Source organism: Lontra canadensis, unplaced genomic scaffold (genome assembly GCF_010015895.1).
Source record: "Lontra canadensis isolate GAN:19392208 unplaced genomic scaffold, GSC_riverotter_1.0 scaffold45, whole genome shotgun sequence".
NCBI lineage: Eukaryota > Metazoa > Chordata > Mammalia > Carnivora > Mustelidae > Lontra > Lontra canadensis.
In genome coordinates this window covers 534,486-554,129 of record NW_022631039.1, presented here as the reverse complement: position 1 = coordinate 554,129, position 19,644 = coordinate 534,486, and the positions used below count along the sequence as shown (strand labels likewise).

General features: G+C 39.7%; 1 protein-coding gene across 1 annotated transcript in view; it reads right to left on the bottom strand.

Moving 5' to 3' along the window:
- Positions 1 to 895: 895 nt before the first annotated feature.
- The window catches only part of VKORC1L1 (vitamin K epoxide reductase complex subunit 1 like 1), a 62,813-nt gene continuing 44,064 nt past the window's right edge, over positions 896 to 19,644 (bottom strand). Inside the window, exons 2-3 of the mRNA XM_032872356.1 lie at positions 5,323 to 5,432; positions 896 to 1,661 (exon numbers count right to left, since the gene is read on the bottom strand). Coding sequence (XP_032728247.1) covers positions 1,435 to 1,661; positions 5,323 to 5,432 — 337 coding nt within the window. The 3' untranslated portion in view covers positions 896 to 1,434. The remainder of the gene's footprint in view (positions 1,662 to 5,322; positions 5,433 to 19,644) is intronic.

The following is a 19,644-nucleotide window of genomic DNA, read 5'->3' as shown; positions in this document are numbered from 1 at the left end:
CATACAGAACCTTTCTAGAGAATAATGCAGGTTTTCTACTTCATGGTAAGAGGAAGGAAGGACACTTCTGCCCAAGTTCAACACACAAAATATTTGGTTTGAGGTTTAAGACAGAAGGCACTTTTAACATTCTGATAGAAGGTGTTAACCATAAAAGCATACTGTTACAATTTCATTTGGGTTTATTCACATCACCTTTAAAACCTAGGCATTTGCGTAGTTTCTAGAAAGAGCAGTGACACCGTTAGTGTACTTCGCCTTCAGATGTTCCTACCTGCACTACTCCCGATGGAGCAAACTCAGAAGCGCATCAGCCCTAAGATTTACCGATCTAATACTGACTCTAAAACAATTAAGTTAGACATCCAATTAGTGCAGGATGAATCGGAAAATACTACAGGGCGACCCAAGAGCGATTCTACTCTGGAGCAACGGGGCTTCTACTGGCTATTTCAAGGTCCTAATACTGTTTGGTTGGCTGGCACCAATGTGAAGGAAAACTTCTGCATGACAATTCAGCTACTGTAAGAGGTTTTACCTAGAAATGCCATATCAATGTTTCCAGCTTTTCTCCAAAGAATTCTACCCACTTCCCCATCTTTAGTGTCCTGAAGACCTTGGATGTGAAGGTCTGGTCATATGACTCATTTTCTAAGGTTATAATTGATCCAGTTTTATGACTAGACACAAGCTTGACTTGAATGTCCAAATTTAGCTTCTTCCTTTCCAAGGAAGGAGATGAAAGGGAACCAACTACCCTATGATTTTGCTGTCAGTACTCCTCACAAGATGCTCCGTTCGGACTTACTATTTTCACTATTTCTTCAGTCAACGTTGGGCTGACAATTCTTCATCGCTACACTTCAACTAAACTGTACAGTAAGTTCTGCAGGGATGGATCCAATATTTCTACCTTTATTTACAAATATCACATAAATGGATTCTAGTTGAATCTACATGTTTAAATCCATCGGCTAAAAACATATTACATATTGTAAACATGGCAATATTTAATACAGTATCTATTCTAAAATATTCTCATGTCATGATCACATTTGTTATACCTGAAATTGAATTTATACACGTTAGAGAATTACTAGCAATGGTCGCTCACTTTACAATCAAGGGCAGGGGGCTAGGGCTATATTTTATTATTTCGGAAACATCTTCAAAGTAAAGTTAAAGCTTGTCTTTGATTGGCTCGGCATATCGTTTTTTCTTTTCTTTTTTTGTATCCATATTCAAAATGAAGATTGACACAGAAAATAGCTAGGGCCCCTTCTAATTTACAGGATTTTTAAAAATCAGTTTGAGATTCTTAGGGAGAGTGTCTGTTGTGAAGAATTAAAAAAACAAAACAAAACAAAACTGCTGCAAAAGAACCCTAATGGGAAAGGGGGCTCAGCGGCCAGTTCGGAGTTTGTCCGTCCGCGGTCAGTCCTGCTTAGGCTGCAGCTGCCGCTTCCAGGCCTCGTTCAAGTAAACCAGTCGCTTGTAGTTGATGATGAGAAGAACGAAGTTCAGCACGTACGTGACGACGCAGATGAGGCAGAACTCCTTCAGCACAAAGTACAGGATGTAGGCCAGGTACAGGGAGCCCACCACGGACACAATGGAGGACGTCATGAGGACTAAAGCTGCCACTGCGCTTGCGGTCATGCCTGCAAGGGGAGAGACACGGCTCAGTCAGGCCTTGATGACGGAGAAAGTCTCGGAGTCAAAAGCAAGCATTCTGCCATCTGCTGCAGTGCTGGAATGCTGATTTTACTGAAACACGCGATGGAATTTGGGAGCGAAAACGACTGGTCTGGGGAGATTCTGCACGCTGACTCTGCACACAGAGCACCAGTCTTGCGGCCGCAGTGTTTCTCACTTGTCAGTATTCTAGGTGAAGCATCATTACTTGGACCATGAACGGGCCTTAGTTAAGCCCTGCCAAGAGCATATGCAGGCTCCGAGTCCACAGTCGGCCTGAAGCTCACCTGCGAAATCGGCAGCCCCGCCACTGAGGCCCCTAACAGAGAAAGGAACATGAGGACCACAGCTTCTCTCCCAAGCAGGACACGCTGCCCCTGGCCTTTTCACTGCAGGCTCTCCATCTGTGGGCACTAAATCCTGTCTTCCCAAGTTTAGGTCCAATTTTTTAAAAAATCTGCAATGTTTAGGTCAAAATTTTCAAAAACCATACAAAGATGATTGTACCAATACGCTGCTAAACAAGGAAAAACTTGTAATAAACATTTCAGAAAGGGCTTAGCCTAGGAGGTAACAAGCCACGTTTGGCCGGTTGGCCACATGTGGGTCAAACCAGACCAAGAAAAAAGGCGGTTCTGTGCGCTGAACTGGGGATCTCTGATGCTGTCTGACATCTTCATGTGTTCTGTTCTGTAATTTCCTGCAGCCAATGGTCGTGGGAACAAGAGCATTTATTCCCAGGGACAGAGGAGACAGCCGGGCATATTAAGCTACCATCCCTCCCAACAACTAATGGACAAGGAGAACACAAACAGGAAGAAATGATCGGTGGTAGGAGGCTGGAAGAGGTTAATGAAGGAGCTGAAATCCCCACTGCCTGATGACCAGAAGCTGCCTGTGGGCTCAGACCACGAAGGCTGGCCTTGCCCCCAGGCCCGGTCATGCTAGAGTGTGACCCTTCATAAGGCTCTTCACGGCTAATGTACTGCCGGATTCCTGATGCCGGGGACTGGCCAATCCAACCGGCCCCCGCTCTTATACCTACAGACTGACCGACCGAGCCGCGCTCACTCATATGTAATATCTAGGACAGACTGAGTAGCTCAACAGATAGCAAAGCCTATACCGTTTTTTTCTGTCTGGCCCTTTACTAGTTATCTAAACCTTCAAAAACTAATGCTGTCACCTTAATTTTACCAAGAGGGTTGGTTTCAACATGATGGACAAGTTTACTTACTTTCTCACCTCCTAACACCAATGTGTGAACTAAAAGAGCTATTGGGCGGGCGCCCAGCTGGCTCAGCCAGTAAAGCATGGGACTCTTGATCTCAAGGTTGTGAGTTCAAGCCCCACGTTGGGCCCAGAGCTTACTTGATGAATGAATGAACCAATGACTGAATGAATGAGCTAAAAGGTATAAAGCACTTTGAATGCTCCATAAACACTGGCTATTAGTTAAATACCATTTTGTACCCAACCTGTCCTGATGTGATATAGCTGGTGGCTTGGGATACAATTCCCAGTGGAATTTACAAGGTGCTGTGCCTCTAAATAATGACGATCCCATCAAGCAGCAGAACATTCTGCAGCTGGGAAGAAGAGTGAAGACACTCATGGATTGCTGTGGAAATACCACCACGATGAATTAGTTGACCAAAAAAGAAAAAAGAGTATGTAGAACATTATGTACGGCATCTGCCTTTTACATTTGAGAGAGGAGAAAATGAAGATGATAGGTTTGTGTCTTCTTGCACAGGCCTAAAGGAAGTACAGCAACAACACGCAGCTACCAGCTGGGGTTGAAAGGCTACGAAGTGGGCAGAGGGGGCAATGGTCAAGGGCAGGCTTTTCACTGGGTGGCACTTTACATGTTTGTACTTTTGGACTCGTGGAAGTATTACCTATGAAAAATTAAATTAAAAATGCTGTATCTCAAACAACTTAGAAGAAGGGAGTGAAGATGACGTGCTCTGGAAAACCATGTTAGAGGAGTCTGCGTGTGCCTTCCGTGTGCCTCCTGACATTATAAATGCTTCATGTGAACACACAGAATGCAAACAGAAAAAAACACATAGGATACACATGATTTAAAAAAACATATATATAAGGAAATTCAGAAATTAAATATGACAAATGGAAATTTGTTCCATCTCTATCTCCAAAAATTAACATAGTCAAAAGTGTTTCTTACGCTATTTTAATTTCGGCCTATATGTTATATTCTTCTTTAGAAATCCAAATGAACAAATAAATGGAATAAAAAATAAAAGTCTCACCCGGGCCCCCAACCACTGACCCTTTTTATATGCATTTCTATGCATATATATAAACATAGAACTTCTCTCATACCTGTTATACTACAATTTGCTTTTTTCACCAATCTATGTCTTGATCTTTCCAGAATATTCATGTAAGACCTACTTTTTCCTTTAATGGCTACATAGTATTTTCTAGTACAGGTGTAACCTAATTTATTCAGCCATTACATTTTGCTAAGCTACTTCCAGTCTTTTGCTATTTTATACTGCTATGAATATCCTTATGTATATTTTTGTATTTCTATAGGATATGGAACTGGGTAAACCTGATAGAAGTATTTAGAAAAATTTAGATTCATAATTTCCCTCAAAAGAAATCAACCTCAGCTAGGCAGGAGAGCACCGCAGAGGTGGCAGGTAATGGGGTAAAATATTAACGATGGAAACCAAAGATCAAAATTGGCTGGATTTAACTCTGAAAGTATAAAAAACTGTACAATCAAAATTCACCAAACTAACACAAAAAGGACAAAGAATGGATAAAATGTAACAAATATGAAAATGGACTATTATCAGAACCCCAACAACAAAAGTGACAATGCCAGAAAAATTAAAATAAAATGATGGGGATTTGTAACTATTAAATTAGAAATTTTATGGAAAGCACTTGTAAAAAATGAAGATGGATGAAGTCAGACAATTGAGGGAAAAGTAGTTTGGTAATACGTATTAAAGTCCATTAAATATTTTGTGTGTTTTGGCTCATTCGCCCAAGGTTTGGAAATTTATTTTGCAGAACTAATTCAAACAGGGAGGTGTGTGTGAGGGGCACTTTAAACAAAGTTGATCAGCACAGTGTTATGTAGAACACAAGAAACTTGAAACCTTGATGTCAACAATAGCAAACACCAGAGAGGAAACAGCATGGAAGAGTTCACATACAGTGAAGTGAAAAGAGCAGAAGACAATGGACACAGCAGGTGTGTAAAGGTGATGAGTTACATCTAGTGCTTACAGTAATGCTCTCTCGGGGTGTGACATGTTTCAGGAATCTGCACAGTATATAAACTAATAAAAAAGTTTCTGGGGAAGACTGGAAGAGTAAGTTCCCTGAATGAGGATGGTTTTTCCCGGACATTATGGGATACTGCTGTCCTTGATTAAAGACCAACAGATACCAAATTCAGCATTAGCATCATCAAAGTCTCAGTGAACCAAATTTTCACAGCAGAAAAATGTGCTGCAAACTAGCGGTTCTATCATTAACATGCTTTTATTTAATATAAAGACATTTCAGGGCAAAGACACAAAGTACTAAAGGGAATATAACAAAACAAACTTATTTTTGTATTGCTGTGTAAATACTTACCAAGTAATAACTGTAGTATATAAAATATAAGTCCAAAGACACTGTTTGGCTGGTTTAATACACCATCCTTTCCAAAAATGGAACCCAAAAGACCAAATCCTCGACCCCATCTGTAAAATAAGGAAAACCAGTAACCCCATTTTGAGTCTTCCTATTTTTAGAAATGTAAAATTGTCTGAGAATGCCATGCCAATATACCCATCTGAATCTCTAAGTTGCCTATTTCTACATATTCTCTTATCCAAAAGGTAGGATGGAAGTATGTTTTTTCTGATGGCATTAGTATTTGCAGAGGAAGGGCTCCATCAATTTAAGCCAGTCCCTTCGCAGCATCACCACTGACATTTTGGGCTGAAGAATTCTTTGCACTTGGGGGCTGTTCAGTGCATTACAGGGTGTTAGCAGCAGTATCCTGGGGCTCTCCCCATGAGGTGCCAGTAGTATTCTCCCACCAGTGAAATGTCTCCAGCCATTGCCAGATGTCCCTGGGGGAGCAAAATCTCCTTCAAATGAAAGCTGCTGACTTAAGCTGCTTTATTTCTTCATTCAAAGTATGTGGAGCGCAGGGGCACCTGGGTGGCTCAGTCGGTTAAGCATACGACTCTTGGTTTTGGCTCAGGTCGTGATCTCCTGGGTCGTGGGATCAAGCCCTGCATCGGGCTCCACACTCAGCACAGAATCTGCTTGGAATTCTCTGCCCACAAATAAGTAAATAAAAAAATGAATAAATAAAATCACAAAGTATGAGGACCGAATGTTGCTTCCTGACAAATTTCACCAGGATATGCAACAGGAAACATATCTTAGGAACATATTTGTAAACACAGAACAGTATCAGAAACTACAGGTCCTTTCTAGAATCATAACTCAAGAATAAAAAACCTGATATACAATTTGCCCTGTCACTTTTTATCTGCAGTTTAACTTCAAATTTTGCATTTAATGTTTTCAGAATCTTATTTTCCTGTTTTTAAGAAAGATTATTTCTGATTTAATAAAATTTGACTCAAATATCAAACTACCATTTACTCTGGATGAAAACCTTTGAAGATAACTTTAACTCTGAACGAGAATGCTTTTTGAAAATAAGAAAGAAAACAGCAGTCGTGGTTTCAAGTCCGTAGCGAAGCACTGAATGAAACCTGAACTTTGCTTTGGAATACAAACTACCTGAAAACAAGGAAAAGTAAGTGATTCTTTATTTGTCACATGAGCTTAATAGTGTCCAAGAAAGGGTGAAACCGCTTTATAATGATATTGGGAGGGAAGAGCGACCCTGATTTTACAAGCAAGTGAGAGCCCTGAGGATTTTTATCGTCCAGAGTCCTCCACCTGCACATTCTTGTGCGCGTTCTAGGTGCAGGTCACGGGCCAGGTGCTGGGATACAGGAGTGAACAAGTTGGAGAAGGTGGTTCCCTTGTGGGGCTTTGATTCCATTTGGGGAGGAGAAGCAGTGAGCATGGAAACAAATGACAAAGTCTCCTTCAGAAACGGATGAAACTACTAACAGACCTGCAGGAAAAGTGAGGGCAGAGTCATTCCAGACCAGAATTGGTAAATTCTAAAAATTTAGAATGCACACAATCATCTTGGGGTCTCATTAAAATCCAGGTTTTCCTTTAGCAGGTCTGTGGTAGGACCAAGACTGCATTTCCAAACCAAACCAAACCAAATGCTCCCGGCTCGTGCTTCTGGCGGAGGACCACACTCTGGAAGGGAAGGGGTGGCGGGAGCTACTCTAGTAGACGATCCGAGATGGCCTTTTTCAGGAACCATGTTTTGAACTAAATCCTGCATGATGAAAGGCAGCCAGTCTCTTGAGGAATGGCAAGTACAAAGGCCTTGAGGCAGGGAAGAGCTGTTCGTGTCCAAGAAGTGTGCGAGAAGGCCTCAAGGCTGACAGTGATGAGGGAAGAGCGGCAAGAGAATGAGGCACCCAATCATTTACAGCATTTATGGCCTTTTGCAGGCCTTGATAAAGAGTCTGAATTTTATTCGAATTGCAATGGGAAGACATTCGGTGGCTTTTAAATAGGAGACCAATACAAGCTTATTTATGATCACTCTTAACTACTGAGTAAGAAACAAACTGCAGGAGGGCCGGAGTGACAGGAAGAAACTCTATGCAATCAGGCTTCTCAGCTCTGCTCATCTGCAGTAGTAATTCAAATTAAATCACCACCTTTGGCAATGGACATAATTGAGCATGCTGCCCAAATCATCACGGGCAAACAGAATTTTTATATATTCCAAGCACTGGTCTAATTATTCACACAGGATCATGTTGGTATTTTCCTTGAAAACATGCAGAAACCCACAGAATATATCACTTTATCAAAGTGATACATGCATAAGGTTTAAAAATCAAATAACACCGAAAGTCTTACAAAATAGACTTCCCATGCTCCCGCCCTCTCTACACACAGTTCTGACTCCCCAGAGACAACCACTATGCTATCTTTAAACCTTTTTTTCCTATTTAATTCCACATTTCTAAAAGATTTTGTTAGTTGAGAGAGAGCAAGAGAAAGAGAGAGCACAGCCATGGGGAGAGGGGTAGATCGCAAGGGAGCAGCAGACTCCTCGCTGAGCAGGGAGCCTGATGTGGGGCTCAATCCCAGGACCCTGGGATCATGACCTGAGCCAACCAGGCGCCCATTAATTCCACATTGTTAAATAATATGCTCACATGGCTATTTCTTGATTTTTGAATTTTTTAAATTTAAATTCAATTTAGTTAACATATAGTGTATTATTAGTTTCAGGGGTGATTTCTAAATTCTAGTATCTTATGCCTTTCTAATATGGTAGACTAGAATGTCACTTTAAAAAAACACTGTGGGGGCACCTGGGTGGCTCAGTGGGTTGAACCTCTACCTTCAGCTCGGGTCACGATCTTGGGGTTCTGGGATTGGCCCCAAGTTGGGCTGTCCGCTGGGGTAGGGGGCCTGCTTCCCCCTCTGCCTGCCTCTCTGCCTATTTGTGATCTCTCTCACTCTGTCAAATAAATAAAATCTCAAAAACAAAACAAAACAACATTGTGGGGTAACCCTTTGGGTCCCCTCCCTCCTTGGGAGCTTTGTATTATCACTTTGCTACTGCTCAATAAACCTTGCTTTGCTGCCCCAAATAAACAAACAACAACATTGTTGAGAGCTTTAAATGTATATACACAAAGTTAACAGAACCATGTAATAACCTCATGCAGCTGTCGCCCAGCTGCGAAACCGAAACCGCACCTTCCGTCTCATTTCCACCTCTACCCAACTTACCACTTGAAGATCAATTTGTTACTCTTTAAGGAAAAATTTACATATATTTAATGCACAAATCTTAACTCTTCTGTAATTCTGATGAGTGGAACACCTGAGTTGTCCTGGTAGACTAATTCTGGAATACTTACCCACTAGTGTGAAAGGACAATTTAAGTACCTTTCCTAAACATTGAACAAATGAACACTCCAAAACCAAATGAGAGCTTCCATCTCCCCAAGTACATTGTTAGATCCTCATCAACCCACACTCTTCTTCACCTTTAGCATCAAACACTGGGCTGGTGAGGCTTACAGGAACCCAACTTCAAAACCCAAGTTAGATCTTGGGGTCTCCTGGATCATGGCACTATTTCCCTTAAGTCACATTCAAAGTTATAAAATACAATTACCATTCTAGCGTTTTCAAATGCACAGAACAATCACTTAATTCCTCAATGAATACAAGTAATAACATTTAATAAACTTTGATAAACTTCATGTTAAAACTGTTAGCAAGCCAAGTCACACGTGAGGTAGACTGGATTTACGTAAGATTATCTTCCTTGGAAAGGGGACGAAAAACCGATTTTCATAAATGACACTATACTTTAAAACTGCTAAGGGTGCTGTAATTTAAAAACCTTTAGTGAATTTTTTTCAAGATGGGACATTTGAAAATACTGTAGTTGTCCCCTACTTCTAAAAGCTATACTATATGAAACATATTTTATGCGCTAACTTTATTCCTGGCTCTATCTTAGTTTCTAACCATTTTTTCCTTGTTCTGTCTATACTCACAATTCTATTATATTACTTATCCTAAAGCTGCCCCAAGTAATTTATGGAAGGAATGAGATATTAACCAATTGAGCCAAAAGAAAAAATTTTTTAATGATGATTTTTGTTGGTCATTTTTTAAAGTTTTTTTTTTTTTTAATTCCAGTATAGTTAACATACAATGGGATACTAGATTCAGGTGGACAATACAGGGATCGACAATTCTGTACACCACTCAGAGCTCATTGTAAGTGCACTCTTTACTCCCCATCACCTGCCTACTTCACTCACCCATCTCCCCTCCGGTAACCATCAGTTTGCTCCTTATAATTAAGAGTCCGTGTCTTGGTTTGTTTTTCTTCCTCTTTCTCCCTTTTGCCCACATGTTTTGCTTCTTAAATTCCACGTATGAGTGAAATCATATGGTATTTGTCTTTCTCTGACTTATTTCGCTGAGACTGTACTCTCTAGCTCCATCCGTGTTGTTATAAATGGCAAAATTTCATTCCTTTTTATGACTGAGCAATAGTCCATTGTATATATATAGCACATCTTCTTTATCTAGTCATCTATGGTTTGGGCTATTTCCATAATTTGGCTATTGTAAATAATGCTCCTATAAACATCGAGGTGCATGTATCCCTTTAAATTAGTGTTTTTGTATTCTTTTTTTTAAAAGATTTTATTGATTTGACTGAGGGAGAGGGAGAAGCAGACTCCCTGATGAGCAGGGAGCCTGATGTGGGGCCCAAACCCAGGCCTCTGAGATCATGACCTGAGCCGAAAGCAGACGCTTAACTGACTGAGCCACCCGGGCCCTGTGTTTTTGCATTCTTTGGTCAAATACCCAGTAGTGTGATTGCTGGATCACAGAGTAGTTTTTTTTTTTCTTCTTTTAATTATTTTTTTTAAAGATTTTTAGGGGTGCTAGGTGGCTCAGTCAGTTAAGTGTCTGCCTTTGGCTCAGGTCATGATCCTGGGGTCCTGGGATTGAGCCCCACATCAAGGTCCATGCTCAGCCGGGAGACTGCTTCTCCCTCTGTCCTTCCCCCTGCTCAAAATAAATAAAATCTTTTTAAAAATAAAGATTTTTAAGATTTGTTTTTAAAGAGTGTGTACCTGCGTGAGTCGGGGAAGGAGCAGAGGAAGCAGACTGTGTGCTGTGTGCGGAGACAGATGCAGGGCTTGATCCCACGACCCCAGGATCATAACCTGAGCTGAAACCAAGAGTTGGATGCTCAACCTAGTGAGCCACCGAGGGGCCCCAGGGTAGCTCTATTTTTAATTTTTTGAGGAACCTCGATACTGTTTTCCACAGTGGCTACAGCAGTTTGCAGTCCCAGCAACAGTGCAAGAGGGTTCCCTTTTCCCCAAATCCTCACCAAAAGTTGTTTTTCGTGTTGTTTTAGCCGTTCTGACAGGTCTCACTGTAGTTCTGATTTGCAACTCCCTGATGAGTCATGATGTTGAGCATCCTCTCTGTGACTGTTGGCCATGCAAATGCCTTCTTTGGAGAAATGTCTTTTCATGTCTTCCGCCCAGTTTTTACTTGGATTATTTGTTCCATGAGTGTTGAATTTTACAAGTTCATTATCTATTTTGGACACCAACCATTCTCTGGACACATAATTAGCATTATCTTCTCTCTTTCTGTAGGTTGCCTTTTAGTTTTGTTGACTCCTTTGCTTTTTATTTGGATGAAGGCCCAATAGTTCATTTTTTGCTTTTATTTCCCTTGCCCCAGGAGACATAATCTAGAAAAATGTTGCCACAGCTAATGTCAGAGAAATTACTACCTGTGGTCTCTTCAAGGTTATGGTTTCAGGTCTTACATTTGGGTCTTTAACCATTTTGTACTGATTTTTATTAATGTATGGTGTTAGAAAGTGGTCCAGTTTTTGGGTGCCTGGGTGACTCAGTTGTTAAGCATCTGCCTTTGGCTCAGGTCATGATCCCAGCGTCCTGGGATCGAGACCCACATCAGGCTCCCTGCTCAGAGGGAAGCCTGCTTCTCCCTCTCCCACGCCCCCTGCTTGTGTTCCCTCTCTGTGTCTCTGCAAATAAATAAATAAAATCTTAAAAAAAAAACCCAAAATGAAAAACAAAGTGGTCCAGTTTCATTCTTTTGCAGGTAGCTGTCCAGTTTTCCCAACACCATTTGTTGAAGAAAATTTCCCCCATTTTATATTCTTTCTTCCTTTGTCAAAGACTGACCGTGTAATTGTGGGTTTATTTCTGGGTTTTCTATTCTGTTCTGTTGATCTGTGTGTCTAATCTAGTACCATACTGTTTTGGTTACTACAGCTTCATAATATAACTTGAAGTCTGGAATTGTGATAGCTCCTGTTTTTTCTTTTTCAAGATTGCTTTTGCTATTTGGGGTCTTTTGTGGTTCCGTACAAATTTTAGGATTTTTTAAAAAAAATATTTTTTACTTGAGAGAGAGAGAGAGCACAAGTAGGGAAGTGGGGGAAAGGGAGAAAGAATCCCAGATTCCCTGCTGAGCATGGAGCCTGATGTGGAGCCCAATGTGGAGCTCGATTTCACGACCTTGCGATCATGATCTGAGCGGAAACCAAGTGTTGGGACGTTAAACTGACTGAGCCACCCAGGCGCCCCTAGGATTGTCTGTTCTATTTCTGGGTATCTTGACAGGGACTGCCCTAAATCTGTAGAATGCTTTGGGTAGTACAGACATTGTAACAATATTTAGTCTTCCAGTCCATGAGCATTGAATGTCTTTCCATCTCTTTGTGTCCTCTTTTATTTCTTTCATCAGTGTTTTACAGTTTTCAAAGTACAGGTCATTCACCTCTTTGGTTAGGTTTATTCCTAGGTATCTTATTTTTGGTGCAACTGTAAATGGGACTGATTCTTTCATTTCTCTTTCTGCTGCTTCATTATTGGTGTATAGAAATGTTACAGATTTGTGTACATTGATTTTGTATCCTGCAACTTTACTGAATTTGTGTATCATTTCTGGCAGTTTTTGTTGGAATTTTTCAGGTTTTCTCTATATAGTATCATGTCATCTGCAAATAGTAAAAGTTTTACCTCTTCCTTGCTGATATGGATGCTTTTTTTTCTTTTTCTTGTCTGATTGCTGTGGCTGGGACTTCCAGCACTATGCTGAAAAGGTGGTGAGAGTGGATATCCCTGTCGTGTTCCTGATCGTAAAGCCTCAGTTTTTCCCCACTGAGGCTGATAATAGCTGTGGGCTTTTCAGAGATGGCTTCTACTACACTAAGGTATGTTCCCTCTAGACCTACTTTGTTGAGGGTTTATATCATGAATGGATGATGTAAGGAAATATTTTCTTAAAGTAGTATTTATACAGATGTTCATTTTGCTTCAGACATTAATGAAATGATTATGCAGAGGAGAATTTCTTTCATCTTTGATTCTAAGAAAGGTTCATTTTTGACCCAAATAATGACGTCCTTGAATATTTTGTATTTGGGGGCATAAACAACCAGCATCACTTCCCTATGGTAAGAATGAGAAATCATTCAAAGGTTTCCAAACACTCCTATTTTTGCCAGAAACAACAAATAAAAGTCAATAGTCTTCCAACTCTTGTAGGTCCCTGAGGATAAATCTAAGACATTATTTGCCTCTTTCACCCATTCCCTCCTAAGTGTCTAAGGAAGTTTTCCAAAGGCTACATGTGTGACATGTAATAATGCAACAGACTGAAATGCAGGGGTTGATATGAGAATCCAACAGTCTTCAATTTCAGCAGACATTAGAGAGATCTGTGGCAAGAGAAACAATGCTGTTCAATTCACTACTGTGTGTGTGTGCACATGTGCTTGTTCGGGAAATGTTATTTTTTATAAAACTATTTTGTTAACATATAATGAGGTTTACTATTACTTTTAAGTGAATGATTTAAATAATATAAGTGATTTTGCAGTTTTTAATTTCTAATACAGTAACTACCAAAGATATAACACACATAAATAAAAACTTGGGGTTCTCAATAACTATTAAAATATAAAGGAGTCCTGAGACCAAATTGTTTGAAAATCACTGCTTTCAACCAATTTCCCAGTAAAATACATCATAGTTCAGACAAAATTTTAAAAACTGGGGTGGGATAAAGTAGGGAGGAACTTTAAAAAAATAATTAAATAACGTGCATTATAGTAAATTATATTTTTAAAAGATTTCATGGCCATAACATTAGAAAAAAGGAAAATAATAAATGGTGGTAAGGATATGGAGATATTGGAATCCTTGTACATTGCTGGTGGGTAAAATGGTGCAGCCACTGTGGAAAGCAATTTGGCGGTTCCTCAAAAAGTTAAACACAGAATTACCATATAAGCCAGCAATTCCACTCCTAGGTACAGATTCCAAAGATCTGAAAACAGGTATTCAAGCAAGTACAAGTACTTGTTCAAAGCAGCATTAGTCCCAATGGCCGAAAGGTGGAGACAATTCAATGTCTATCGACTGACGGCAAACAAAATATGGCATATGCCTACAGTAGAACATTATTCATTCGTAAAAAGGAATGAAGCACGAGACATGCTATAATGTGGCTGAACCTCAAAAACATTATGCTCAGTGGAATAAGCCAAACACAAAAGGTCACATATTGTATCAATCTAGAATAGGCAAAGCCACAGAGACAGAAAATAGGCTAGTGGTTGCCAGGGGTTAGGGAGGGAGCAGTGAGGAGTGACAGCTTAATGCATACAGTATCTCCCTTGCGGGTGATGAAAATGCTTCGAGGGGCACCTGGGTGGCGGAGTCAGTTAAGTGTCTGACTCTTGGTGCAGGCTCAGGTCATGATCTCAGGGTTCTGGGATTGAGCCCTGTGTCTGGCTCCACACCCAGTGGGGAGACGGCTTCTCTTCCTCTTCCTCCACCCTTCCCCCAATTCATGCTCTCTTAAAAAAAAAAAGAAGAAAATGCTTTGGAACCAGATAGAGGTGATAGCTGCACAGCACTGCAAGTGTACTAAATGGGCTGCATGTACACTTTGAAATGGTTAATTTTAAACAGATTTCACCTCAGTTAAAAAGAAGATTTGTGGGGGCGCCTGGGTGGTCCAGTTGGTTAAGTGTCCGACTTCGGCTCAGGTCATGATCCCAGGGTCCTAGGATCGAGTCCTGTATTGGGCTCCTTGCTCAGCGGGGAGCCTGCTTCTCCCTCTGCCTGCTGCTCCCCCTGCCTGTGCTCTCTGTGTCTGTCTGACAAATACATAAATAAAATCTTTAAAAAAAAAGAAAAGAAAAAGAACAAATTATTTTCAGGAAGAAAATAAATACTACAAATATCAACAGTTTCTGAAAGGTGAGGAAGAGTTTAATAAGGATACTTTATTCCCCCTTCTACTTTGTTGTATTTTGTAAATTTTCTTTAATGACCAAATGCTACTTTTATGACAGCAGCAAAAAACGATGCCATATCAAGTTCTTTAATCACATTTAAATTGATGACAAACTTTAATGTCTTTCCAACTTCACTCTCTCCCGATCAACCAGATTTAAATTTTACTGCAATTTCTTTCCTCATGGAATATCTACGAGACCCTAATATAATGACTAAAACATTCAGGAATACAAAATTAATAAGAAAGGAACTAAATTAACAGTATGAGTCTCCCTGATATCTTCCTTACTCTGGGGGAGAGTCTGCCGAGATGCTGGCTTGTACATACCACTTATACATATTTCTTTCACTTAAAAATATTTACGATCACTGACTACTTCCTTAGGCACAATTTTTTCTTTTTCTTTCTTTTTTAAATTTAAATTCAAGTGTAAGTGAAAGGAATATCTATAAAATATATTTTACCTGTAATTCTCTAATTTTATTAAAAAAATTTTTTTTAAAGATTGACTGACTTGAAAGAGGCGGGGAGAAAGCACTCATGCAAGCTGGGGGAGGGACAGAGGGAGTGGGAGACGATTAGATTTCCTGTTGAGCAGGGAGGCCAACAGGGGCACGCAATCTCAGGACCCTGAGATCATGACCTGAGCCAAAATCAAGAGTCAGACACTTAACCAACTAAGCCACGCAGGCGCCTCAATAATTTTCTCATTTTAGATCATAGCATTTTTGTAATGGCCTACTGGCATAAAAAATTTATTCAAACATTTAAAATTGCATTGTGAGCCTCTGCCTTCAGCTCGGGTCATGATCCCAGGGTCCTGGGATTGAGCCCACATCGGGCTCTCTGCTCAGCAGGGAGCCTGCTTCCTCCTCTCTCTCTGCCTGCCTCTCTGCCTACTTGTGATCTCTGTCAAATAAATAAATAAAAATCTTTAAAACTGCATTGTGTTTGATGGTTCTAAAACCCTGAGAAGTCCATTTTATTGAAAACAAATAAACAAACCAATCTAAATAAGCGGCAACAAACAAATAAAAATTCAGTTGCTTTCCAAAGGTGTTCTGGGTGCATTATGCACCAGATATGACAAAAAGTTTGATACATTCAAGAAAAATACTAAGGATGTAATTTCCACAGAGGAAAGGTCTACCCACTGTGGACCAGCTTCCTGTCAGATACCCAAAGCCTCAGTGCTGGAAGTGTGGGCTCTGGAGTCAGACAAACTTGATTCTGTCATTAACAGGCTGTGTGACTTCGGTAAGTCACTTAACCTTGGAATCTGAAGCCCCTCCTTCGTAAAATGGAGATGATTAGGTACTCAATTCATAGTACTGCTGTGGGAAGTAAGTGTGTCAAGAATAATTCTATAGTGGCTTCAGATGTCCCTCAACAGATGAATGGATAAAGAAGATAGGACTAGAACACACACACACACACACACACACACACACACACTAGAATACTACTTAGCCATCAAAAGGATGAAATCCTACCATTTACATCAATGTGGACAGAAATGGAGGATATTGCACTGAGTGAAGTAAGTCAATTAGAGAAAGACAATTACAATATGATTTCACTCATACGTGGAATGTAAGAAACAGTGCAGAGGATCATAGGGGAAGGGAGGAAAACTAAGTGGGAAGGAATCAGAGAGGGAGACAAACCATGAGAGATTCGACTCTAGGTAATTGAGGGTTGTTGGAGGGGAGGTGGGTGGGGGATGGGGTAATTGGGGGATGGGGTAATTGGGTGACGGTCATTAAGGAGGGCATGTGATGTGATGAACACTGGGTGTTCTATGCAACTGATGATTAAATGAACTCTACATCTGAAACTAAATGATGTACCATATGTTGGTTAACTGAATTTAAATTAAAAAGAAAGAAAATGGAAAAATTACGTGGTGGCTTAATGTCAAAAAATATACTACGTAAACATGTATACACAAAACATTCTGCTCTCAAGCATTGTATCTTTTAGGCCCAATGGTTTTGATATAGCATGCCTTTTTTTTTTTTCTTCCACAAACACTGGCATACTTTATTAAAACATTTTACATTTGATCTTAAACATTTGGTGTGATATTTTATGGATATACTGTAATTAATGGTGGAGATGACTGCTGGTGAATATCAGGCTATTTCTACTTCTCACGATTATACAACATTAAACAGATACATCAGGTCTGCACGTTACATTATTTCCAGAAGATAAAATAAAAAGAGAGAAGTGACTTGAGTAAGTAGCATAAGCATCTTTAAAACTATTGTTGTTTTTTACGATTTTATTCATTTGTTTGACAGAGAGAGACACAGGGAGAGAGGGACCACAAACGGGGGGAGTCAGAAGCAGGCTCTGCTGAGAAGAGAATCAGACATGGCACTCGATCCCGGGACCCTAGGATCATGACCCAAGCCAAAGACAGGCACTTAGCTTACTGAGCCAACCAGATGTCCCTCTTAAAAATTACTGTATTATTGTGCAAGAGGTTGTATACAATTTAATGCTGATTTATACCTCCAGCATCAGCGCTGAAATGTCTTCTTTAAAAATAGCTACAACAGAACAAATGGTAAACATGCTTTTACAAAGTTAAATAGAAAAATATATCCCCAAGTTTAAATTTCTGATTACCTTTTTAATTGCTTATTTATATATCGGAAATCATTTGCTTTTTTTTGTATTTAAATTTTATAGTAAGTGTGCCATTATCCTGTTTTTATCATTATATTTTAACAATACAATTTAATAACAGTAATTTAAAATTTTTCTTTATATACCCACACACAGATATTTAAATTACATTCCTCAAATTTACACATGGAGAGACCTCCATTTTAGCAATACCTCCTGCCTCCTGACTCATTCCTTTACTCATCCCTTGCTAGGCTGGTAGCAAACTTACTCGACTGATCAGTTTCCAACAAGGGACTGAGCATCTGTGGATAAGACCTTCTGGATTCCTTCCTTGGGATTTATCCACCTGAACAAAGATGCATTCAAGACTAAACTTTAAAAAAAAAACGTGGTTTAAAAAAACCCACATAACATAAAATTTACTGTCTTAACCATTTTTAGTGTACGGGTCAGAAATGTTAAATATGTCTGCATTGTTGTGAAACAGATCTCCGGAACCTCTTCACCTTGCAAACTGAAACACTATCAAACAACTCTGCTTTTCTCTCTGACCAGTACCTGGCAACCACGCTTTCATTCTGTTTCTATGCGTCTGACTACTCTACTTTAGGAGAATCACACAGTATCTCTCTTTATGTACTGGCTTCTTTCACTTAGCACCTTGAAAGGTTCATACACGTCGGGGCATGTGACAGGATCTCCTCCCTTTTTAGTAAAAAGCTGGCTAATATGCCATTTTATGCACACACCATGTTTTGTTTATCTACTCATGAGCGCTGGTTGCTTGCACCTCTTGGCACATAAAGCTTATTTGCTTATATATTTTTTCTGTTGCCCCAAACAACTGCAATGTTGTGGTAATTTTTCACCCAATCCTCTGACAGGAGCAATCCCCCTCGACAGTAAAATTTCAGATAAAACCCAACATCAAGACAAATCAAAGATGAGGTGCTAGAAGGTCCTCTCCTACCACTTTGTCGTGAGAGTGAAACAGCCTGGTTCACGGGAGGTGATGCCCTGGGCGAAGGTGAAGAAGTAATATATATTTCTCTCGTTCTAAACTCATGGGTTATGATACAGCACCAATTTAGTAAGAACTTTTTGGAGAAAAAAATTACCATAAAAATATGTACATTGATCCAGATGGTAAAGTTAAGTAACAATGGACACAAAAATCACAGAAATAAAGAAGTTAATATTTGGTTCTATAAAATCTTTCTCAAAGTTTCTTCTGTGGAAATGACCAGCTCGTACCAGGAAAGTACCTCATTCTCAGACCACTGTGGACAGTAGATGTTAAATAAAACTTGAAATGTTTTCAAGATGAAAGGTCTATTTTTTCACATCAGCTCAAGAACCCAAAAGGGTCATAACCACTTAAAAGGAAAAATGGATCCTGGAAAGTGCACAGAAGTGGAGTAATACTTGTGTTGGGCCTAGCATGGTAGCTGATAATGCTCTATGTTCAAAAAATACTTGTGACTATAAAAATTTCTGAGGTACTTCGTGTTAAGACCTGTATGCTCAATTTGATAATATTTTTTCTTTTCATGATACTAAATTTTGTTAAAGTTATACATACACATTTTTCAAAGCCAGATATTACTATAAGACTTAGCACAACACCTCGAAGTTCTCTGATCTTGGAGTCACCCTCCTCAGAGGCGAGCACTTTCAACTCATTTTTGTGGGTTTTTTTGGTATTTATTTTACATAAATGCTTCATTTTCAGATTGGATCACTGGATGCAGCAGGTCACGGAGAAATATAGTCCATACCATGGTTGGCCTCAGGCTGCTGTCTGGGCCTGCTGCACAGCCGTCATCCTGATTTCCAGTTTCTTCTCTACACCAAACATTCTGTTTCCTAGATTTAGTATCTTCTTTTCCCCCTTGCTGACCCACCTGGTTTTGGTGAAACAATCTTCTAATAGGTTCCTTGAGAAAATACAGACTGGAGGTAACACTTCTGAGATACTGAGAGTCTAAACATATCTTTCTTCTACCATCACTGGATTGGCAGTTTGGGGGGTATATAATTATAAATTAAAAATAGCTTCCCCTCAGAATTTTTAAAGTAGTGTCCTTGAAAAATCTAATACAACTCTGACCCTTGAATATGACCTGTTTTTGTTCCGTTATGAGGCTTTAAGAAACTTTATTACTATTTTCAGATTTCATTTATACTGAAGTTAGTTAACATATAGTGTGTTACTAGTTTCAGAGGCAGAATTCGGTGATTTACTAGTTGGATATAACACCCAGTGCTCATTATATCAAGTGCCCTCCTTAATGCCCATCACCCAG